The sequence below is a fragment of the Anguilla rostrata genome, chromosome 9, assembly GCF_018555375.3.
Source record: "Anguilla rostrata isolate EN2019 chromosome 9, ASM1855537v3, whole genome shotgun sequence".
Taxonomy (NCBI): domain Eukaryota; kingdom Metazoa; phylum Chordata; class Actinopteri; order Anguilliformes; family Anguillidae; genus Anguilla; species Anguilla rostrata.
In genome coordinates this window covers 28,593,532-28,618,810 of record NC_057941.1, presented here as the reverse complement: position 1 = coordinate 28,618,810, position 25,279 = coordinate 28,593,532, and the positions used below count along the sequence as shown (strand labels likewise).

The 25,279-nt window shown below is 40.6% G+C and overlaps 2 protein-coding genes across 5 annotated transcripts in view; one reads left to right on the top strand and one right to left on the bottom strand.

Moving 5' to 3' along the window:
- Positions 1 to 16,732, top strand: part of LOC135263485 (chromodomain-helicase-DNA-binding protein 3-like) — a 42,928-nt gene extending 26,196 nt beyond the window's left edge. For 3 of the 4 annotated variants that reach the window (XM_064351574.1, XM_064351572.1, XM_064351573.1), the window contains exons 34-40: positions 505 to 633; positions 749 to 857; positions 1,424 to 1,556; positions 1,738 to 1,933; positions 2,142 to 2,305; positions 2,723 to 2,849; positions 5,629 to 10,323. In XM_064351574.1, coding sequence (XP_064207644.1) covers positions 505 to 633; positions 749 to 857; positions 1,424 to 1,556; positions 1,738 to 1,933; positions 2,142 to 2,305; positions 2,723 to 2,849; positions 5,629 to 5,834 — 1,064 coding nt within the window. In that variant the 3' untranslated portion in view covers positions 5,835 to 10,323. Of the gene's footprint in view, positions 1 to 504; positions 634 to 748; positions 858 to 1,423; positions 1,557 to 1,737; positions 1,934 to 2,141; positions 2,306 to 2,722; positions 2,850 to 5,628; positions 10,324 to 12,137 lie in introns of those variants that run through there. The other variant, XM_064351575.1, reaches the window with a different exon arrangement.
- A 1,304-nt stretch (positions 16,733 to 18,036) lies between these two features.
- LOC135263494 (thialysine N-epsilon-acetyltransferase-like) lies at positions 18,037 to 23,540 on the bottom strand. Its single transcript, XM_064351599.1, has 6 exons — positions 22,365 to 23,540; positions 21,407 to 21,458; positions 21,162 to 21,245; positions 20,768 to 20,869; positions 20,557 to 20,597; positions 18,037 to 18,552 (listed from the first exon to the last, which is right to left on the bottom strand). Exons 1-6 carry the CDS (start codon positions 22,425 to 22,427, stop codon positions 18,373 to 18,375), a joined length of 522 nt encoding a protein of 173 aa, XP_064207669.1. The 5' UTR covers positions 22,428 to 23,540; the 3' UTR covers positions 18,037 to 18,372.
- Between the last annotated feature and the right edge of the window lie 1,739 nt (positions 23,541 to 25,279).

Below are 25,279 nucleotides of genomic sequence, written 5' to 3'. Positions count from 1 at the left end.
GTGAGCGACCATCCCCTTATCTCCCTCCTCACTGGCCATTCATCATCTGTCATGTGTTTCTCATTCAGCCTGTAGACACTGTTGCATTATGGGTACAAGAGTTTTCATTATTATTCTGATATAAAGAGGTTGAATCTTATGTTATATGAAAATAAATTTGAGCCCATAGTGCAAGGGTCTGCAACCATGGTCCTGGAGAGCCGCAGGGTCTGCTAATTTTCAGCATTCTCAGCACTTATTTTATGAATTAAAGGAGCTGATTGTATGGCAGACTCACCCGACCTGTTTTCTTGGCCCTCAACTGGTTGCTGATTTTAAGGTGAAAACCAAAACAAGTTGACCATGTAGGTTTCCAGGACCACAGTTGCAGTTTCCTATCATAGTACTATGTAAGGTTGTAATGCTAAAAGAATTAGGAAAACTACTTAAAATGTGCCAAACACAGCTGTAGATGTATGGGGCTTGGCTTGCCAAGTTGGCCCATCCAAATGTCTACTTTTACAGAGGAAGTGAAAGGTGAAAAGGATGCTGGGAAGGATGTCAAAGGGACAAAGGAGGAAATTCCCAGAGGGACCAATGGGAAGACAGAACGGCCACGCTTCATGTTCAACATCGCTGATGGCGGCTTCACTGGTAACTTTGCAGCAGCCATAAACGATAACAGTCTGGCGCAGCGTGTGGTTTGAGATTTTATTTTTCAATGTTCATTTTCCTGTTATTGACTTCTCGGTATCCGCATTGCCCACAGAGCTGCATGCACTTTGGCAGAATGAGGAACGGGCAGCTATATCCTCGGGGAAGGTGAACGAGATCTGGCACCGAAGACATGACTATTGGCTCCTGGCAGGCATCGTGCTGTATCCTTATTAAATGGCACTACAGACAGCTTCTACTCTAAAGCTAACATCATTAGCTTACTTAGCTTAGCCTATCTTAGCTTTACTAATTCGCATGATAGCTGTACACACAGTAAAATTTTAGTGTTAACTCAGCTCACATGTACACATGTATCAGAGTTCATTTAACATATTAACAACACTGTAGACAGCCTATGAACGTGCTGGCGGGTCATATATGTACAGTTTTCAAAAATATGCATTGCGCACAATACTGTGGCCAATTGAAAACACACCAAAACTGATATAATATTTAAAAAAAACACTTTTGAGGGAAAGTGAACTATCCCTTGAATATAAACATTATCTGTTAGGGACCAGTATAACTGAACACTGATAAAATGACCTATGTATCGCGCATGTGTTTACATCCACAGCTAATTTCCCACACAAGATCAGAGGAAAGTTATTCAAAGTATTTTTACCTGTGGTCTTTGTCCCTCCTGATGTCCCCCAGCTGTGCCCCCCCCACCCCCTTCCCCTTACTGGCCCCCATGTTGGTGGTTTTTGCCCTTGAGTCCCCATAGTCATGGATACGCACGTTGGCAGGACATACAAAACGACGTGCAGTTTGCCATTGTCAATGAGCCATTCAAGACGCAAGCAAACAAGGGCAACTTCCTGGAGATGAAGAACAAGTTCCTGGCTCGCCGTTTCAAGGTGAAATGAGACTCGAGTAAACCTATGTCACAAGATTGAGAATGTAGTGCTTTATGTCGTGAATGGGCTTAGCTCTGATTAGCTACCAAGCTAAAATTACATGTAAGGTAGTTGTAATTACCAGCAATTGGTGGTATAAAACAGTATCAACGGAGTGGTAAATGTAATTCTCTCTCTCCAGCTGTTGGAGCAGGCGTTGGTGATCGAGGAGCAGCTTCGCCGGGCAGCGTACCTGAACATGACCCAGGACCCCACCCACCCCGCCATGGCCCTGAACGCGCGATTCGCCGAGGTGGAGTGCCTGGCGGAGTCACACCAACACCTGAGCAAGGAGTCACTGGCCGGGAACAAGCCTGCCAACGCTGTCCTACACAAGGGTGAGAGAACAAAGGAGAGAGAGAGAGACGAGGGAAAATGTTTTTTTAAACATGGTTGCAGCACAAAAGAATGTTATGACATTGGGCTTGATTTCTATATAAATTCTGTAGCTTGATTTCTTCGAACTGCGTGATCTGTGGATAGAGCCCTGTAACTCTCAGCTCAGCGTTTTAAGTGTGGTGCGATTGGATGTTGTTGTAATTGCAGTGTTGAACCAGCTGGAGGAGCTGCTGAGCGACATGAAGGCAGATGTGACACGGCTACCTGCCACACTGTCCCGCATCCCACCCATCGCTGCCCGCCTTCAGATGTCTGAAAGGAGCATCCTTAGCAGGCTGGCCAACAAGGGGAACGAGGCCCACATACCGCCGGTACTTATATATACGTACACACACATACACATACACACACACGCGCACACCCACACAACCACAGTAAATACACTCAAACACACACGTCCACACAGGCGTGCACACATGCAGTTCCAAACACACACACACACATTCACACACACCAAAACGCACAGTAAATTCTCTCAAATGCACACACCCACACGGACGCACACACATACAATTCCAAACACACACACATGCAGAAACCAGTAAACACACCCAAGCACACCCACACACTCTCACCCCCATTGTATGCACACATATGCTCATACTGTACACACACACACCTGGTAAATACTGCATGCTGCATATCAGTTTCATACTGAATTATACTGATATCACAGGCTGAAATTGTATTTGACTGTTGTACTTACCCCCATCTCTCTCTCTGTGCAGCCTATCCCCCTGGGACCATATGCAACACCACATAATTTTGGGGCACCCTTTACCCCTGCCCCACCGGGAGCCATGTCTCTGGGGGGAACAAACTACAGCCACATGCCCCCTGGGTCATTCATATCAGGTCAGTGTGCTGAATCTCACATATGAGAATCACACTTGCTGACATGTGAGGTCAATTTTCAGATCTTAATCATGTGGAGGACAGTGTTCAGATATGAATTACATACAAGACCGGTGTGCAGAACTGCGTCTTGTGACATCAGCGCTCAGCTATGTTGACTTTGAAGCTGATTGTCCCTTTAGTAAAAAATATTTTTGGGTCAATGTGAAAGTGAGCATTGCCAAGGAACCCTGAAACTGTGGCAGCTGGTTATGTTGTAAGTTGCTCCTGATAAGAGCATCTGAATGAATGGAATGTAATGGGGTCTGTACAGTAGGATCAGGAATGACTTCAGAGGGAAAAGAAAACAGTTGTGCAGAGAAATGCAGTGGCTCAAGCCCTGAAAGACTGTGCATGTGCAAGAAAATAAGAGCAAGGTGGGGGTGATACTTCCCTGGTAGTTGATATTTACTGATATTCAGTCCCTTGTACCAATACCCAGGCTAGAGGGGTTTATATCAAACTGAAGTAAGGAGTTAGCTCGTTTTCTCATTAATCCTGCTTTGAGAGATACCCCTCATTCTATATGTGGTGATGTATTTAGATAATATCATAAATAGAACTTTACCATTGTATTTTAGTCAGATTGTGAATATTCAGCATCTTTGGAACTTTAGGAATGGAACACTGCTCAAATTATGGCAAAATGTCTGTGGAACATAATTGTTTGGGGACTGGGCTCATAATTAATAAGATGTGTTTCAATCCCCAGCTGGGATGTTGCAGTTATACCGTTGAGCGAGGTACTTAACCTAAATCCAGCTGCATTTGTTTTGAATAGAGGAATGTAATTTGTTCAGGTCGCTCTGGATAAGAGAATCTGCTACTTGCCAGATTGTGATGGATATGGTTATGTGTGTAGTGGGAAAGACACACATTTTTCACACATGCTGTGAGCATTTACTTATTTCACTTTTGACCCACCACATATTATTTGTACAATTGTCATGATTGAATTGATCATGTTAGGAATTTCTATCCCACTGATGCTCCTTTAGTTCATCACATTGTTGTGCATATGTATTCAAATGGGAGTTAACTGTACTTATTTTTAGTTGTTTGCATATTTGGAAGTATTATTGCTGTTGTGTGGCTATGGTTGTGATTATACAGAAACTTCTTTAATTAAGCTTCAGGCAGTGCATAAATAATGTGTGGATATAATGCTGCCTACAGCTGTTCTATGCATACCAATTACATTGGTGGAATTTTACCATAAGAGAAAAATGTTTTTTCATTGAGGGTATGGATTTGAAACTGAAGAAATGGCTGTGAATCCCTTAATTCAACCAGAGGGATATATGCAGAAAAACAGTCTACTTGTTTGAAATGGGCTCTGAAAAAGGCTTTGCTTTCAGAGAAGGGAAGGGTATTTCTGTGCCCTGCTTCAGGTATTAGAATGCCACTCTGTTGTGCATGCACTGACTGGCGAGATTTGGAAAAAAAAAAAACAGAGTTGGAACTAAGCAGCAAGCTGTTTAATACTATGCTGTGAAATTATGATGTAAATCAACTTGGGGTCCAACAGAAATCACACATGTTCCTATTAGATTTAAAAGTACTGTGTTATAATTCATTTTTCAGTGAATATTTTACTGTGCGCTACTGTATACTGATTTATCAAAGGGAACAAGTCACACATTGGTACCACATTTGTACAGCATGTGTGGTCCCTATTGATTGAACACAGAAACAAGAAAATAATATTTTCACTTCTCAGTTCAATGAGAAACACCAAAATATTTTTTTTTCTGAAAGCCTGATCTCAGTTTTTGATCTTTCATGATTGTTGATGACATGTTTATTTGTGAGATGCTAAATATTTCCTATGGCAGGCTCTCAGAGAACATGGTTTGCAGTAAAATGCTAAAGTTAGTAAAGAGAGTTTTACACTATGTATCTAGAATAATATATGTCATGTTATGTTTGGGGGAAAAGTGAGCTATCGATATATAAATACTGTAAAATCTGCTCAGGTTTAAAAAACTTTAAAAGTAATGTTTTTAGTTTTTGAAGGAGAATGCAACCATTTAAGTACAGTTATGTGTGTATGTGGCACAAACTGGTGCCTGATAAATGGACTGTGTGTATGTTTGTGTGTTTCCGTGTGCACGTATGCATATGTGAGGGATGTGTGTATAAGAAGATCCCCTGTTTAACCAGTCCCTGTGGATTTTGGTTGGGAGGTAGTATGGAAATGTGGTTAAATGGCAAGTAGGCGAGGGGGGGGGGGGTTGAGTTCGGGGGTTGATCCAGGGGTTGCATCCTGGGTTGTAACAGAGCATTTTTTGCCAGTCATGGAATTATAACGTCAATTCAAAGACTGCTCCCCTCCAGACTCCCAGGAGTGTTTTGCAACTAAAACGATCACTACTCTCAATCTAACACTGTCCTTTGACTGGTCAGTTTTCTTTCCCTAACATTGACCTTGTCTGAAATAATGACCATTTTTTCCTCACTGAAGTGATGCTCTCATTATATTTCTCCCTATTTACAGTTTTAGGGAGTTACAGTTTTTCTATATCTTGGCAAGTTTTTGTTCTTCTTTTTTTGGGGAAAAATACCTTTTGTCGCGAATTTTACCTTTAATCTTGGCAGTTTTCCTGCGGCTCTTGTGAGGAAACGATGCCACATATCTCGATCGCTTTTTTTGGGGGAACATTTTTCTTTTTCTCGTTTTTTTGGTCCTCCGTTCCCTTTTCCCAGTCTCTACAGTGTGCCGCTTGTCTGCCCCCCACAGAGGCTGGCACCTTCCTGAAGACCAAGGAGCACGACGTCCTGCAGCGCCAACGTGTGGTGGACCTGTGGAAGGACGGCAGGTCGGAAGGGGCCATCGGGCTGGAGCTGAGGATGCCCAAGTCTACGGTGCACAGCATCATCGTCAAGTACCGCCTCAGCAACACCGTGGAAAACCTGCCCCGCAACGGGAGACCCAAGAAACCCTAAGATATGGAGATGGAGACAAAGAGAGGGGGAGAGAGAGAGGAAGGGAGGGAAGAGAGGGCTGGTGTGAGAGAGCACAGGAGTAGGGAGTCCCAGAAACCTCTTTTACATGGATAGTGAGAGGGAGGGAGGGCCGATGTGAAAGGGAAAAAGGGGAAAAAAGAACTGGGAGAGAAAGAGGTGATAGAGGAAGAGACAGAAGGAGAGTAAGAGCCCTCTGGATGGACGTATTTGGTCTCTTCACTGATCCACATCTTCACCCAAACGCAGCTCTGCTCTTCTTCACCGAGGACCACCCCATTCCCCTCCTCTTTCTCCCCCCTATCTCAAATAACACCCACAGAGTGAAAGAACGGGACAGTGGGACATAAATATCTTTTTCTCTTTTTTGCTCAAGAATGATAAAAACAAAAATGGTTTGCAATCACTCAGATGGAGAACACCTAAGGCATGAAGACAGCAGGATGATCTTGCTGGATCTCCAAGCACCTGAAATGTGCCCGTCCTTTACCAAAGCTTTACATCCTCAGAATTTCCTCAAACAAACACAAACAACAGAAACTCTTCCTGACTTCAGGACCATGCTAAGGAATCTCTGGATGACCCAGTTACACGGAAGCTCAGGAATCAGGGATTTAACATTTAAGACTGACCCTGCTGACCCTTTCATCACATCTTTTCCCCTTGTTGGAAATGCTTATTCATACCTGTCCCTGGAAGGATCAAAAAGCTCTCATAGTCTGGAGAGGCATGCTGGGAGTCGGGAGCTTTGAGTCGGGAGAAGACTTGTGATATCTAGAAGGAAAGGATTAAGAGGAAACAGATTTTCTCCTGCTTCTGCAAAAGAGCCAATCAAACTGTTTGATAAAAAACAGAAACATCTCTGTCCCTGGGCCACTTAGGTGGGTCTGCGGGGGGCAGGAGGGTTGTCTGGGGTGGAAAGGATGACTCCGTCTGTCAGACCTCACTTTCCTTGTTAGATTACAGCCAGACACTCGGGAACATGATGAGAGAGTTTATGCCGAAGGAATGAAAGTTCAGATAAAAAAGTCATCAGCCAAAATGGATGTTTTCAAGAGCAGTTTTGTTCAGTGCAGCCAATGGCTGCTGTGCTCTCTGAGATTCAACATGTCAAATCTTGAGTCTGGAGTTTAAAGATGAAATGGATCCTCTCAACCAACTCATAACTCATGGTTATGGAAACAGTCATTTAATTTGTTAATGGTTGTTTTAATGTGGACTGTGTAGTTTTTACTTAGTAACATTCTAAAATATTTTTAGAATTGAAAACTCAGCATTCTTGTCTCAGCCACTGTTGCAATCTTGATCTGAACCAGGCTTAACACCCACACACTCACATGTGCGCATGCACACACACACACACACACACTCACACTCACGTGCGCACACACGCACTCACGCACACACACACACACACACTCACGTGCGCACACACGCACTCACGCACACACACACACACACAAACACACGTGCATGTACACACACACACATGCACACACACTCACACACACACAAACAGAGGGAACATTGGTCAGATCATAAGTACAATAACTCCCATTAGTGCTTCCCTACAGGAAGTTGTGTCTTACACTGTGTCTGCGCAGTGTGTATGTGTATTTATGTAAACTGTAGTATGTCATTCACTATTTTATACAATATGCAACATTTTCACAAGCAAGAAGTAGAATTCCTGCGCTAAACCTTTATGGAAAACCCTTTGAAAAGAGATATATACACACAGTATATGTTTTACCAAAGAAACTGTGGCAAAACTCTGTTCACATTGCCCTCGATATACCTGGTGGTATGCACACTTTTCTGTAGGACTCTGTTACATCAAGCCAAGTTACCCAAATGCTGTAGCCATCAGGGTATAACCAGTCAATGTCATATGACTGTAATCTTGTTTATTTTCCTAGTGTTTGAAGCAAGCATGAGACAATGGGTTTTATCCTAATATGATTCTACATTTTGAAGTCTGAACATTCGTTGGGTATCCTTGCCAATCGGAACGTGTTAGAGACACATGAGCTATGAGTGATGTGTATATAGGGGTTGGTGGGAACCATGTGTATGTATGTTTATTAAAGTGCTGTGACTCTTCAGTTAATGCATATGAATGCATATAACAGTTTTTATAAATGCTATATAACTCCCATCCATAGTAAAGTATTACTAAAATGTTGTCGCTGGGAAGTAAATAGCAGAAGAACAAACAACAGTACTGTATTTAGAAGTATGACAAGGAAGAATTTGTGGATCGGATTAAAACCTTCTTGTGAAACAACAGCATTAGACATTGTGAAGCTTATTCTCAAATGGAATCATCTGTCCTAGTAACTTGGTGAGACTGAAGTATGTCTTGGAATTTGTGGTAGCTACATACAGAAAATGAAAAGGAGCAACCCTGAGCCTGAACCCTGAACCCTGAACAGTCATACTGTTCTGGAACTGTTCATTTAGTATGTTTTTAATCTACTACTACTACTCAGTATCAGGACCTATTGAGCATGGGTGGGGAGATGTCCATCATGAATTATGCTGATGTATGAATCTGTCTTGACAGGCTGATACACTGTATGACCAAAAGTATTTTGACACCCCTTGGTCTTGGGCTGATTTCATGGTTTGGGCTAGGCCCCTTAATTCCAGTGAAGGAAAATCTTAATGCAGTGAAATTCTAGGCGATTCTGTGCTTCCAAATTTGTGGCAATAGTTTGGGGAAGGCCCTTCCCTTTTTCTGCATGACAATGCCCCTGGGCACCCAGTGAGGTCCAAATAGAAATGGTTTTGTCAAGATCGGTGTGGAGGAACTTGTCTGGCCAACTGCGAGCCAGGCCTAATTGCCTGATCAGTGCCCGACCTCAGTAATGCTCTTCTGGCTGAATGGAAGTCAATCCCTGCAGCAATGCACCAACATCTAGTATAAAGCCTTCTCAGAAGAGTGGAGGTTGTTATAGCAGCAAAGGGTGGACCAACTCCATATTAATTCCCATAATTTTTGGATGAGATTTTGGATGTCAGGTGTCCACTTACTTTTGAGGATGTTGTCCAGTTCCAACCAGTTTCCCCTTGCCTACTTGATGTAATGGAGCCTTAGTGTATGAGGACCACTTGTGCTGCTTAGGGCTGTTGGAATTTATCACTTGTTTTCCTGGTGTTTCACTAAGACTCATCAAGATGTATTTAAAATGGCCCCATTATTTATGTGGTCAAATTTGTGTTTGCTAGGACTATGAAAGACAAGTTAAAGTGTTTTGTAGGGTGGAAACAAGCTGGATTTGGAGGATTGTCGATCACTCTACTGCAGAAGTCTGCAACCCTAGTCCTGGAGATCATCAGGATCTTCTGTTTTTCTGTTGTTACTCAGTTGGTGAATTCAATTATAGCAACTGATTGCACAGTTAACTTACCTCACTTGGTTTCTTGGGTCTGAACTAGTTGCTGATTTTAATGTGAAAACAAAAACTGGCTGACCCTGCCACTCTCCAGGACAAGGGTTGCAGAGTCAGACTATTGCACATCTCAGAATCTGCCAGTCAAAGTAGTGGATTGGTATCTCTGTAATCACGACTGACAAACTCATGTTCAGGGTACAAGAATTCAGCACAAACCCTTGGTTGCCCCTTTTGTTGGAACGTCCCTGAATTTGAATTGTGTGAAAAGGGCGGCCCTCTTGTGACACCCATTCCTTGTCTACCTTGCTATCATACAGTATCTATAAATCTGAATTTGTGTGTTGATTTTCACATATTATCAGATCTATTGAATTTAGGATCATATCCATGCATACATAAATGAGGCCCCTTGTGAATGACTAGATGTCATAGTTTATTATGGTACAATGTACTGTTTTGTTGTTAGAATATTGCTTGTCATTTGAAATAGACCAAAGGCTCAATCATTTCTGATGAGTTTCTGTATTCCAACAAAAGCCAAAAGTATATTAGACACCAAGCAATAATAACTAAATGATGATACTAGTCAAATGCCTGTAATGTTAAAACAAAAATATCAGAATCAATAACAATGTGTAATCTGTGACTTTGAACCAGTCTCTTGGTTTTCAATTCATACTGTATCTGTCCACAAAAGCTGCTGCAGTTTTTATGTCATCTTAGTGTCACATACCTCAGTGTCTATAATGCTGATATGACCTGATACACAATCATGCACTGCCATTTAGATTTTAACATGTATTCTATTGTGACCCACAAGTCCATCTCAACTCCAGTTGGCACAGCCATTTGATTTGGCTGATGTTGGAGCACCTGTATGTGTGTTGTGCACCCATCTGTGAACACTGCCCCAGTCTCTGTACTATATGAGTCTCCGTGTCCTCCCCAACAGCATTCAAAAAACTTAACAGTTTATTTTTTACATTATTCTTTTTTCCTATATGTTATTATTAATGTATAATGTAAGCTTGCACATTAAAGGAAGTATCACGGCTGTTCCACAGCACACATCATTGGTATCATTCCTGCTGTCTTTATTCTTGGGAGTTGCTTTTGTTGATGTTGTTATGAGGTAAAAACAACAATTACAATGAGCATCATAATTCATTGGACAGCGATACATTTTTTGTTATTTTGGTTCTGTACTCTAGCACTTTGAGTTTTAAAGGATACAATGACAATGAAGTTGAAGTGCAGACTGTCAGCTTTCATTTGAGGGTATTTTCATCCATATCGGACGAACCGTTTAGAAATGATAGCACCTTTTGTACATGGTCCCCCCATTTTAAGGTACTACAAGTATTTGTTGAATTGGCTTTACAGATGTGTTTCGTTAGGCAGGTGTATTCATTTGTGTCGTTAGTGAATGCAGAAGAGAGCTGTTGATGTCTAGTCTTGATTCTAGACTTTGCAATTGCCTTTGGAGATTGTTATTGGGGTGTGACAACATGAGGAAGACAGCAGTGTCGATGCAAATTAAGCTGGCTGTCATAAGGCTTAGAAATGAAAATCAATTAATCAGGAGCATTGCAAAAACCCTGGGCATGCCCAAGTCAACAGTTTGGTTCATCATTAACAAGAAAAAAACAACTGGTGAACTCAATTATGTCAAAAGACCCGGTAGACCGAGGAAGACCACTGTAGTGGATGACCGGAGAATACTCTCTATGGTGAAGAAAACCCCCCTGACAACAACCCAACAGATCAAAAACACTCTCCTGGATGCAGGTGTAGATGTGTCAAAGTCTACCATACGTAGAAGTCTGCACCAGCAGGACTACAGAGGGTACACTACAAGATGCAAACCACTGATAAGCCTGAAGAACAGAAAGGTGAGATTACAGTTAGCTAAAAAGCACCTTAAAGAGCCCCAAGAGTTTTGGAACAAAGTCTTGTGGACAGATGAGACAAAGATTAATATGTACCAGAGTGATGGAAAGAGTGTGGAGAAAAAAAGGAAATGCCCATGATCCAAAGCATACCACCTCATCCGTGGAACATGGTGGAGGGGGTGTTATGACTTGGGTCTGTATGGCTGCCAGTGGAACGGGCTCACTTGTCTTCATCGATGATGTGACTGCAGACAGAAGTAGAACAATAAATTCTGAAGTCTACAGAAATATTTTATCTGCTCAGATAAAACCAAATGCCTCCAAACTCATTGGACGGCACTTCATCATGCAACAAGACAATGACCCAAAAAATACTTGTAGAGCAACGAAGGGTTTTTTGATGGCCAAAAAGTGGAAAATCCTTGACTGGCCGAGTCAATCACCGGATCTGAATCCAATTGAACATGCATTTTACATGCTGAAAAGGAGACTGAAGGCAAAAAGTCCCCAAAACAAGCAGGAACTGAAGATGGCTGCAGTACAGGCCTGGCAGAGCATCACCAGGGGAGATACCCAGTGTCTGGTGATGTCTATGCATTGCAGACTTCAAGCAGTCATTGCATGCAAAGGATATGCTACCACATATTAAAAATGATTACTTTATTTTACATTATGTTAAACTGTCCAATATTTTTTGATGCCCGAAAATGGGGGGACTATGTACAAAATGTTCTATAATTTCTAAACGGTTCAACCGATATGTATGAAAATACCCTCAAATGAAAGCTGACAGTCTGCACTTCAACTTCATTGTCATTGTATCCTTTCAAACTCAAAGTGCTAGAGTACAGAACCAAAATAACAAAAAATGTATCACTGTCCAATGAATTATGGTGCTCACTGTAGTTTGGATTTGATCGCATTCCAATATTGAGATTTACTCTGCCATTCTGCGTGTTATTCTGTCTCTCTTATTGTGTCACTCTCTCTCGCAGTGCTGAATGGTACCCCCATGGGGATGAAGAAGGAGAGGGAGGGAGAATTTCTGCTGGAAAGGAGGGAGCAGCGGAGTGGGGAGGTGATCTGCATCGATGACTGAGTCCAGTTCCCTGACACAATCCCTCGTTCACACACGCAAAGACGCACACACACAAACACACATGCACACACACACAACCTTCCGCCATCGTCGTTGTCACATGATGCACTCCTGACGTGCAGTACAGGAAGAAAGCCTCTTCACTGAGGCACTGTAGATCTTGGCAGCAGCAGGAAGGCCTCAGCTTTAAACAAAACCCGGGTCTCCCTGGAGCAGCCCAGCCCTGGTACTCAAATCAAGCAGAGATCTCAGTGTAGGCTCCACACAAACAAGAGGATCGATCACTGTCCTTGCATAAACAAAGCTAGCAGCCTAGTTGGTTTGCTTCGCCACTCACAACATTTGGGGGAAGATGCACCAGTCAGAAACACCCCCATATACACAGTAATATGTTAAAAAATGGTTTACATGAATAATGTCAGCATGCATTGATGTAGTCCTTCAAAACTTGGTTTCATTCTTAATTCTGACATGAAGTCTTTCACTGTTTCATAGTTAATCCTAAATACAATCTTGCAACCAATGGTACACTCTGGTACTCCCACCCCCTCCCCACCAGACCTTAACTGGATTGGAAGTAAAATCTCTTATATTTAGGTTTATAGGAGTTCTCTATTTAATGGTACATGTAAAAAAAAATATTTAAAAAAACAGAACCATTCCTGGACTTGCCTATACCTGTAAAATATTTTGTATCGTTAACTGTTTCCCTAAACAGCTACAAAAAACTCAGTAAATGTACATTTCCTGGATCACAAACGCACACATTCACCTTTTGAGTACACTGCTTCAATATTGCACGGGTAGTGTACCTTATTCCCACTCCTGGCACCCCTAAAATTCCACAACAGATGTTTCATCAGCTGGTGCAAGCCAGGAAACTAGCCCTCCCAAAACAAATACAATTTGGGATTGTATCCTTTTAAGACTGATTTTTTCTAGCGTGCTGCTTGCTTTTGAGAAACACATTAGGACATGTTTCTGTTCAGATTCTCTGCATGCTGGAAGTAAAGAGCAACTTTTGTGAAAAAACAATAAATACGATACATATTTGCATTCTGTAGGAACTGGCCATTAATGATCACTGCCTTTTTCCATATCCTAAGACCCGACAATTAATTTTGGAGTCTGTGGTCTTAATATCAAGAACCACATATTCTAATATTCTACTATGCTGAAATCGCATAGGGACATTCAATAAAAAATAAATAAAAATATGAAAATATTTTCACTGCGACATGTTTTTGCCATCCAATACTCTTGTATTATGTCAGAAAAGAAAAATACTTCAACTGTTTTCTGGGTCTCAGGGGGATATGTGATTAGGCAAGGAGTGTTATGGGTGGGTGGAGTGGATCCAGAACCTTGTTTTCCAGATTCTGGGTACACGTGCATCTGTGCAACATTTCAAGGCTTGACTGTTCTTCCCTCAGACGCAAGTCATTGCAGACAAGCACGACCCACTTTACACTAGTGCTACTCAAAAAATAGTAAAAGGGGGGTGATCAAAATTCTCCAGCAAATTTGCCCTTTAAATGAGCTATGATTGCTATTAAGGTTGGGATAGCCGTTGAGGTTTTCTGTCCCCCTGCTGAGAGGACTTCAAATGCCTTCTCCTATTTCTGAGGCTGCTCAACGATACCATCTTGTGGCAGTGGGGAGATTACCTGCCTACACTGGCCTGTTGGCGCTGGTTATTTTTCAACAGCAGGCTGCACCGTAGCCAGCCGTGGAAACAAGATATCGCTTTATAGAGGACACACCCACATGGTCAACACTGAAGACACCTTCCTCTCATCCCTCCTCGCTGCAGTTCTCTTCTGAAGCATGTACAATAAATCGCTTGTGAGCTTCGCTGGGGAAATATGTTGTGTATACACCTGTGCATCCTTCATTAAGTACTGGTGTTTTTTTTTTTTTTTTTTTTTTGTCCTGAGGCTCCCTAAAGATTCATCCTTAGTTCCTGTAAAGATTTCATGTTTGGTTTAAGGTTGGTGACAGAGTTGCTCTGGTCTGATTTATGATGTGCGTACTGGTACCTCCAAGTCATTTCAGTCAAGTGGAATCATTTTTTACTGTAGGCCAGTATATGTGCACAATAGTCTAGAACAGGGGTCTGCATCTGTGGTTCTGGTCTGAAGGTTTTTGTTTTTACTCAGCACTCAATTGATCAATGAATGCAACTGATTTTAGTTAACTCACCTCATTTGGTTTCATGGGTCTGAATTGGTTTCTGATTTTAAAAGTGAAGACAAGAAAACCAGCAGAGCCTGTGCCCCTCCAGAATTAGGGTTGAAGACCCTGGACTAGAAAATACATGGATGTATGAAAATTAGGGCTGTCAAAGCTTACGCGTTTATTTAAAATGTTCTATCTTTTCATGCAATCAATACCCCTTAATTAAGATTCAAACCAAGCATGCATGTTGTGTATGTTGTCAGTGTTTCCACAGGAAGATATCTACAGAGTTTCTGTGGGACATTTTAGAGGCATTTATAAAGTGAATTGCTTTGCATTTCCTTATAATACTTTTGAGCTTCTTTGAAAAAATGTTGAGTTCCCTTGATGCATGCACGTTTAACTATAGTAGAGCATCGTGCCAATGCTCAACACCTGACATGGGTACAATTTCAACAAAAGGCAGCTGAAATAGATGCTTTGGTCAAGGGGACTTTCTCAAAGGAAAGAGTATTCCAGCTTGGAGGAACTAACCCTACCCTGGTGACATTTTAATGGTATATTATTAACAGTAAAAATAGCTTTTATTCTGCACAACTTATATGGCTTGATGTTTCCCCCTTATTATTACATACCATATGCCGCAAATATTAAACAAGAAAGTGGGAAATTATTCCACTATTTCTTTATTCCTAAAATGTAGCATACATCAAGAAAGATGATATTCCCCAATTCCATTAATTATTTTTCAACTTTTCTTTGTTATATTTATTCAATGAATTGCATAAAAATGAGGACAAACAAACTTTAAAATTCTTTGCATGTTCAACTGTTCTAAAAATAACTCCCACGTCCAGTCTGGAGGTTACTTCCCTTGAACTACACTTCTTTTTGTTTTATTTGTCATATTTAAATTGAATGCTCACTAATATGGGTTTAACTTGAGGAAATCTTTTTAATAAAATCAAATACATTTAATCACAGCAAACTGCCATTAACTGGTCAATTGTTTTTCATTGTTTGACAGCCCTAATGAAAATACAGTGACACACAAGAGGAACAGTGCACACTAGCTGGAGGCAGCGAATTGGTTTGATTCAAAATGTTTTTCATTTGGAGGTTCAACCCCTGTGGCAGGCACTGTGCTTGTCATTAAAAACTGTGGTATCCTGGTTCTGGGCAGTTCAAAAAAACTCTGCAGTTTTACTTCAAATGCTGCTTTAGAACACTCTGACATTTGCTTTAAGACACTGTTGGTTTTCTGAAAAATCCTCTATTGTTCTTTACCCTCCAACCGTCCGTTTTCTAAAAAGCTCATTCCACCACACTGCTTCTTCACCCCCTGGACCTTCTCTTTAATGTCATCAGCGTAGATTATTAATCATTTAAGATTTCTATGACATTCTTTGCTTATTTAAGCCTGGTTTACTGTGCTTTCTTGTGTTTTCTATATTTTTATTACAACGATTGCCTTTATTGCTGACGCTGTTGACTTTGTCCTTGTTAGTTAAAAAATAAATTTCGGCCAAAACATAATAGTTAAACAATAGTAATATAATTGGCATGGATTTATCACTATTACTCCAAGTAAATTAACAATTCACTTTAATACATTTTCTCTTTGGGGCTTGTGAGTCAATATCTTGGAGAGTTAGATGGTATTTTCCCCATTGCTACCAAACAGTGATCAACTGTACACTCCATGCTAGAAGCATCTACTGCAAATTTATTTTTAGATTAAATCTGTTTCTGTGTTGGGGCATGTACATTTATCCATTGGAAAGATTGTGACAATAATGTAATTAAGGGTGAATGAGTATAAATGTCAGTTTGATTTAAAACCCGATGCCAGTATTTCATAGTGGAATGTACTAAATCCTCGATTCCCTATGAGAATTATACTCAACCAAGATGGTATTGATGAATAAGGACTTAACTTCCATTTTGCTCACAAAGCATGTAAATGCTATCATTTCAAGTTAACTGTCTGAAATAATTTGGCAGCACTTTCCATGTTTTACGAACCCCACACTAGATTACTTTGTCAAATGAAGCACTTTTTAAAAAATGTTCTCAATTGTGTCCTCTTCCCTCTTCATTTTTTATTTCTTGATATCAGTCACTGTGAGCGTTGTGGTGTAGAACAATCAAGTGGCAGTGAAACGTCTATAATGAGTCTCTTTTTCTGTTTGTAATAAAATCAAGATAAATGAACAAATCGCTGTGATGGCTGTGTTGTCTGTACACAGATGACAATAAGAAAGTGTATTTCCCATTGTTTTTTAAGAATTAAAGCAAGCATTGTATTGTGCAGTGTAGGTGTCAATTCCATTTGATTCCAGCCAATTCAGGAAATGAACTAAAACGAAGTACATTAATGAAAAATACTCAAAGCATAATAATAGCCATTTTTCAACTCATAAATGGAATTGCAATTCCTTTCCTAAATGATTCCATTGAAATGTTGACTGCTACAATGCAGTGCACTGGCAGTTGATTTCAAAAGTAAAGCACAATTTTGGCACTGTAGGCAATGACAAAAACGCAAAGACAATTTTCATTGCAGTCAGTTGGCAATTCGACCACTAGGTGCCACTTGTGATATCACAGACCTTTCAGACCTTTACAGGTCAGGGTAAACATTTTCTATTTGAAAGTCCACATTGACAAACTTTATGGTACATACAATTCAGTTCTGAAACCCAGAAGTGTTTCAGTGGCAATGAGTAGGGAGTGGGGCTTGTTACCATAAGGTTGCATGTTTGACTCCTAGCTGGGACTTCATTGTTGTACTTAACCTGAATTGCTTCAGTATACATACAGCTGTGTAAACGGACACTATATAAAAGATGGGGAAAATGCTAGTTTTGTAAGCCACACCGGATAAGAGTGTTGGCAAATTGCCAGTAATATAATGTACTTACACCGAGTAAGTGACCTGCAGTGTTGTTTTTGTCAAAGAAAATGACAAATTATTGTCAACGACCTGTTTTTTGATGACGAAGATGACAACGTGACAAAAATGCCTTTATAGGACGACAACGGTGACGAATTCATTTCGCATTTAAAATGACGAAAATATGACGAGATGGAAATAAAATAAAACGAAAACGACCAAGACAGAATGAGCGTTTCGCCTAGAAATACAATAGGCTATATTAGAAGAACTGTGTTGATACCATCTATGTTTGATACATTTCACCGATGAAACTCCTGCCGGCTGCCCTAACTCTAGGGGGGCGTGGCAAAATGTTTGATTTGTGTTGATCCAATAATAAGCATGCATTATAAGGTGCAGAAAACCAACTGGTCAATGCTGGTGGCAAAAACAACACTAGTGGCCTGACACTGAAGAGTGAGTTTTCTTGCTTGTGTGCTCAGCCGATTCAAATTAGAGTGGCTAACTTCAAATCAAACAAACAATTAACCTGCAGGTGGTACAAGGTCTTGTAGATATCCATTTGACCTCTGCAGAACGTGTTTGCCATAGTTGGCCTCTACAAATAGTGATATGAAAACAATACACCACCTTTAAATTCAGTGCATGTAGATATTAAGACATAACCCTCATTTAGACATCACTAACCATGTGTGACAAATAACACACAAATCTAATGCCGAAGTAAAATCTTTTATCAAAGCTAAGAGAGTATTACTTTTTCACATTACTGTAGATCAGGGCTGCCCAACCGGTTCCTGGAGATATATCGTCCAGAAAGTTTTCACTCCAACCAAACCACACCTCAGTCAACGGCTAGATCTCATTGAGCTGCTAATTAGTATAATCAGGTGTGCCTAATTACGGTTGAAACGAAAACCTACAGGATGGCAAATCTCCAGGAACAGGGTTGGGCACCTCTGCTGTAGATAATATGAACACTTAAAAGTATAAACTGAATCACTGAGCCTTTTGTGATGAAAGGAATCGAGGTGGGCACAGGGGGGCTTAAAAGTTAATTTCTGGGTGCTTCTTTCGCCAGTTTGTCAAGCGCTTCCCCATCAAAGCGGAGGAAGTGCCAGCCCTCAGTGGCGGTCAAGTCCTGGGCCCCCTTGGTGAAGTAGAAGTCCAGGGACGGAGTGTTCCAGTCCAGCGCTGACAGCTGCAGCCGCACGCACTGCTGTTCCTTAGCCGCCTGAACAAACACATGAGCTCGGTTATACGGCACATATTTCCTCCTAGAATCCTGATAAGGCTGAGGTACAAGGTACAGCGTAGCAGTGCAGTGTAATGGTTGAGAAACTGGGCCAGCAACTCAGATGTTGTTGGTTTCATTCCCAGGTGGGACTACTTTTGACCGTTGCACTTAACCCAAATTGCTTCAGTAAAATATACAGCCACACAATATATGGATTGTATGCAAACATTAAGCCGTTCAGTGCTCAGGGGGGGTTTTCACGAAACAGGATTACCGTTAGCTGGATAACTGCGCTGATAAAAAGAGCTGCTTCGGCTTATAATCTCAGTCCATGTTCCAGATGTTGGAAGGTTCCTGGTTATCATAACCATTACCTAACCATTACACTACGTTGCCACCCCACATACATTCTGATTCTACACAGGCCATGCAGTAAACCAAGTGTCAAACAGGTCCTCAAGGCTCACAGGGTCAACTGCAGTGTGTTTAGTGGGAGTTTAAACTTCAGGTTTAAACCTGTAGACCACAGAATTGCATTACAACTGGAACAGCTATGCAAATTTGTGATAAGGATTAGCTGTATCAGTTATAATGGAGTTATGTGGCTTAGAGATTTGAACCTGAGGTTAAAACTCCAGCAAGGCACATTGCAACCAACCTATAGTGTCAGCAGGTGTTTATGGTTTCCTTTCCATTTGCAGCCAGTTTAGGCCTTGGAAACATGGTGTGTGTTATTGCCTTAAAAAAAACTACTTACACTTCTAGTCAAAAAAATGGGCCAAGCATATGCAGTAGATACTACAAGCATTGTTTCTCCTGATTAATTTTCCTGTTGAACTCAATGGAAAAAAATATTCAGGAGAAACAATGCTTGTAGTATCTACTGCAATCTGGCAGCAGCACGGTGGTTTGAGGCTCATTTGATACCTAGGACCCTTGATGACTTAAAGCCATTTAGCCAACAAATGTGTTCCATACTGTATCAGCATAATTTACAGCTGAATCTAGTCCCACCCCCCAATTCACATAGAGATCCATTCAAATGCAAAGAGTTTTTGTATCGCTTGTAGGACAACCTGAAAATAAGATATCCAGACTCTGATGATGTTGATAGGTCACAGACATCAGGAAACCATGGCATGCAAATGATATGCAACCATATACAAAACATGACTCTTGTTTGACGTGTTAATTTGTCTACTGTATAAGTGAATTTCCCTGTTTCTAGCTTTTCCCCAAACAGTTCACTGCAGCAAAAGTAAACAAGCAAATGGTGGCACAGGAGGTCTCAGGAGTACATTTGTTTAATTCTTGCTAATTTTCTGACCAATGATTTGTTGTTAAGACTATTAAAAGCTTAATTTTTTGCCATTTTTTTTGCCCAGGAATGTACATGCCGAAAAAGCCCCCCCCCCCAGAATTTAAATACATATGGGGTCTTTAGTAGTTTTCAGAGCATAGTAACATTCTTGAAGTTCTGACAACACAACAAACAAGCTGGTTGAATGTACAGAATCACAACATATTGTACCAAAAGCTTGACAAAGATAGTTAATGGTATGCTCATTAAAGATGGGAAATTGGTTCAAAATATTGAATTTATGAGTAAATCAGCCAATACTCATGAAAACCTGGATTTATATACATTTTCTTTACATTTTTAATATACAGCAGGCTACTTGCAAGGTGTGTGCTACAGAGCCAATCATATGTCTTATGATGATATACATGTATGTGCATGTGCGTGCGTGGTATCACCCCAGCAGATGTACAAATATGTATACGTACAGAGTACAACCATTTTTTCAAAATAGCTCTCTAGATGCGCATTTATTTATTCATTCACTGTGTTGTCTGCTATTAAAAAAAGAACTATTTGTGCTACATCGTATGCTACTTTTTATTCATTTCTGACTATATGAGACAACATATTTTTATTTATTTGAAAAATGGTCGATACCCCTGCAGTAAACAGTAAAACGGTGCAAAAGAGATACACACCACAGCCACGTTGCTTAGTAGCGCCTTTCCAATACCCTTCCCTGCAGACACAGAAGAGAGATGAACGTGAGCTTCCAAAAGTACTCAACGAAATTACCTGTGCGCTCCAAGACACACCTTTACTTCATAAGTAATCTGAGCAGTGGGCACATGAAGACACAAGCATTCTTTCATCCTTTTAAAGCATCAACACATGCACGCACACACTTACCTCTGAATTCTGGCATGACATAAATGTCCTCCAAATACACTGATCGTCCTTTCCATGTGCTGTACGTGTAAAAGTATAAGGCATATCCCACCGTTGTATGTCCTGAACAAAAACAAAAGCATTACTTGATCATTGCGTTACTGCAATCCCAGGGATCTCTTTCAGAATCTAAATGGCAATTTCACTGACAGGCTTTACTTTACATACTGCCTTTAAATGATTTTCAGAAGTAAAGGACGTGCTCTGTGCACAAAAAATACATCTTCCAATTTTTAAAATAATTTAGTGGCCTTCCAGAGAAATTGAGAACCACTGTAAATGTCTTGTTGTACATAAATAATGAAATACTTTCTTTGTTAGAATATAACTTTTAAAAAATACAATTTAAAAAAACCTTCTTTGCTCTTGTGTTCCTCAGAAACCTCTGCAACAAAGCAGTGAAAGAAGGGGACTGCTGAAAACCCATCTTTCTCCAGCTCTGAAAGGAGACAAATGGAGTCATGGAATCATTAGATGGTTCTATTCCCTGATACTCCACCCAGGGAACTCAATAATCCAAGCCAAATCAGTCATTGGGTTTCATATTAATCAATCATTCCACATTTCCCTTCAAAACAGTTCACCTTCTTCATATTGTACCTTTATGTGAAATTTTCACCTGGTCTGGCATTTTCTCATATACAGCCAACTCCTGTGACAATAAATAATGCAAGTTTAGAAATCCTTCAAATAAATCTAAAGCAGCATAAATCAACTACACCATACCTGTTAATAAATTCATAGTTCAATATAGAACTCTTATTTATACAGAATTAATTTTAAAATAATTTGTAAAGTATTATTAATTATTTATATTTATGATAGTTTGTCCTTTCAATACAAATGCAATAGTACACACTTCTCTGCAGACAGAACATGTTCCAGAACATGTAACCCTACTGAAACGAGTTACTCGTATAACGCATTCATTTCTCTAGTAGCCTACTTGCAACTCGCATTGTAGCCAGGGAGAAATTGAGGATGGTCGTAATGATATGTAAAAGTCAAAGAAATAGGCTACAGGGTTGCAAACTGTTGTCAACTGAGTTGTGAGATTTCCCATTTGGTGAAACGGCCTCGTTATTTATTTAATTTTAAACTTTATTTAATAAAAGAAAAACATTGAACCTTTTGCAATATTTCAAATTTATTGATGGGAAAATTGCAAGGATTTCAGTGAATCCACAAAAATACTCAAAGAAAATCGTGCAGATAGAACAGAGATACGACTTCGATATTTGGGAAATCAAGTTTTGAGTAGAGTTGTGATGTAACCTAAATGCACCCAGAAAACCTCAACTGCGTGCAACCCAAGAGACCCGGTGTCGATACGAAAAATAACTAATTCGGTTCAATTAACCTTATTCGTTTATCACAATATGAAATTCCTCATGGTAAAAAAAAAAAAAAAAAAGTAGTCACATTGAACAGAATACCTAAATGGTCAATGCAAGAAGACGCAACTAAAAGTTTAGCCTAATGTTTCTTCTTTTCGTTTGTACATTGCTACGTTGAGAGAAAGCATTTTCGCCTTTTCAACTCTGTGTGGCTCGCTCACCATAATCATTCTAGACACAGCTTTGCAATCTTCTGGCTTGGCAGCACGAACTGCAAAATCCATCTTCAAATTCCAGCTTATCACAGCAGGAAGCACTAGAATTTACAAGCTAGCGATAACCGATAAGTAGCACCGAGGGCACACTAGCAGTACAGCCTTTTTTTCCTTTTTTGCAGCAGCTAGCACTCGAACTACTTCACACCTGCCGCAACCATCCTTCTTCTTTGGTTTTTATTGGCGGTATGTAAACTTAAATTAGTGCATTACCGCCACCTACTGTAGGCCTATGCATTACTATCTGGTTTAGTTCTATATATAAATAATATATAAAACAACAGCCCAACCCTCCCATATCTGACTCGCGATTCTTTATTTCCCTATATCCCTGATGTCTGACTCCCTCCAAATCCTTTCGCTAAAATTCCCTGTATTTCGTCCCCCTTCACATCCGTTATTCCCAAAACCTCCACCACCATCTTGACCCTCTCTGATTTCGTTTCTATTTCACTAGCACAATTGATCACCATCGCTATAAATGCTAAGAACCTTCTTCTATCCATATGCATAATTTCTCCGTTACATCTCACTTGATCTTTTCCTTCTGTTGCAGTTCTATTCTGTTCCTTCCTCACAGCTCCCGTCTCTGCCCTCACTCTCTTCGTTGCTTCTGCATGTTATTTTATTCTGCACTCTTGTTCTTTCCACCTCGCTTTCCCTCTTCCTTCTTTTGCACTGCTTTGCTCCCGCCTCATGATTTCCCACACAGTGAAAACATATTGCCTGGTCTTTAGACATTGTGCAATCCTCATCCGAACATCCATCTTTCCCCACACCTTCTACAAACTGCTGCCACGTGTCCATAATCCTGACACCAGTAACACCTCAATGCAACCCTTTCATATGCCCTCACCCTGTAACTAGCATAGTCTAAATAAATCCTCAACGGTAGTTCGCCTTCAGATTCTAACAATATTGAGCCACTTTCCTGTTCTTTACCCTGCCGATAACTTTTCATTCACCTCGCCCCGAATACTCCCTCCACCTCCAAGAAACAGTCAGCATCTACTGATACCGGGACCCCACTGATCACCCCTTTCCGCAGCGCTCTTTTCCTCATTAAAAAACAGACAACTTTTGTCGAACCAAATATTTTAGATTTAAGCGCTTTATCCCTCAATCTTTTTGACGGGCACTCAATTATTATAATTCCCCCCTGGTTACCCTCACTGCCCAAACTTCCCCAACCTCCTTCTTCACTAATCTCCTTATTTCATGGACGTCATTAAAAACGCCATTTGCTTCCCATCCAGACCCGGGCTTAACATCCACCTTCATCCCTACTTTAACCTTATTTTCATTTTCTATTCCTTTTTTATTTCCACCTTATACCATTTCACATTCCATTTCGTCCCTCCAACAAGGAGCGACCGAGTCGGCTGCAACTCTTAAAAATGACCGTTCTAGCAAACGTCTACAGCAAGTACAGCAACTCTCGTCTGCGCGATTTCCTAGCGCGCCACTTCGCCACAACTATCCTCATGCCTGAGCCATTATTAATAGCGGTTCTGTAACCCGGAAGTTCCTCGCCAGATTTCAAATGCTTTTTCCCCCACTGACTCTATTTTTTCCCAATTCCCGTAGTGTTTTCGACCTATTTTTTTTTACAGTCTATGTTTTCGACTTATGCCGAAAATAAGGTCAGTGGTTAATGTAAACCTAAGAAAGATTCTCGTTTTGTTCCACGATATAAATTATTATCTAAACTGTTCATTCTGAAGTTATTCTGTTCTGTAAATTGCTGTTTTAAAACCGTAAGCTCCGTGAAACTGGCCGGTTGGAGTTTTTCAAAATAAAAGTTAGGTAAATAAAATAATTTCTGAAATGCTCCACTCTGTGCAGCTCCAGGCTCTCTGCAAACACGCCGTATGTAGTGTTGTCGTTTTTCTTCTTGTTACTAATACAGTTGGATATAATTTCATACAGTATACTCATAATTACAAGATTATACTGCCATTGCTGCTGGCGTTTAAGTGTCTCCCAGGCACGCATTGCTATACACAGTCAGTTCACATTTACATACCTGATTACTGCAAAGACTAAAAATAGTTACCAAATGAAAGGGGGGTAACAATTTCTGTACAGTTACATAAAATGTGCTGTGGAAATGGTATATGGTAACACAGTGTTAGAATATGGGTGTCTGTATGCAGCCATACAAATTACAAATAAAACCTAAGTATTAAAGGTTATTGTAGCTATCTAAGAAAGGTCACCCACCGCAATGGCTGGTAAGAGTGATGCAGTTACACACCACTACCAAAATCTATCTGTATTTGGCTGGTAATGTTAAGCACTGGGCAGGAGGCAGGAATACACCCTGGACAGGTCGTCAACCCATTGCAGGGCACACACACCATTCACTAACACACTAATGCCTATGGGCATTTTAGAGTCTCCAATTAGCCTATCCTGGAGGAAACCCACTGGAATACGGGGAGAACATGCAAATTCCACGCAGAAAGATTAACCCAAGATGTTCTTGCGGTGAGGTGACAGGGCTACCCACTGCACCATGCCGCCCTGGGAAAGGATGTATAGAAGTCATAGTCTGAAATGTCATCTTAATCCCTGGGGGTTTGAACAAGTGTTGCGCGATTGTCCCACGGCGATGGGACGTGGGACAACTGTCTTTGCAGCTGTCTTTACAGCCTTCTGATCTTTATGACTCCACCAGAGTGCAGGCAATTGAATGATCAAAGTCCAGGGACAGTCAAGGTTGAACCTTACACATGTATAGCATGAACACACCGATTAAAACATATATTAAATAAAATATATTTAGATTTAACTATACATGATAAAAAAGGACAAACAGATCATCCCCCCCCCCCTTCCCAACACACATTTTCTCCAAC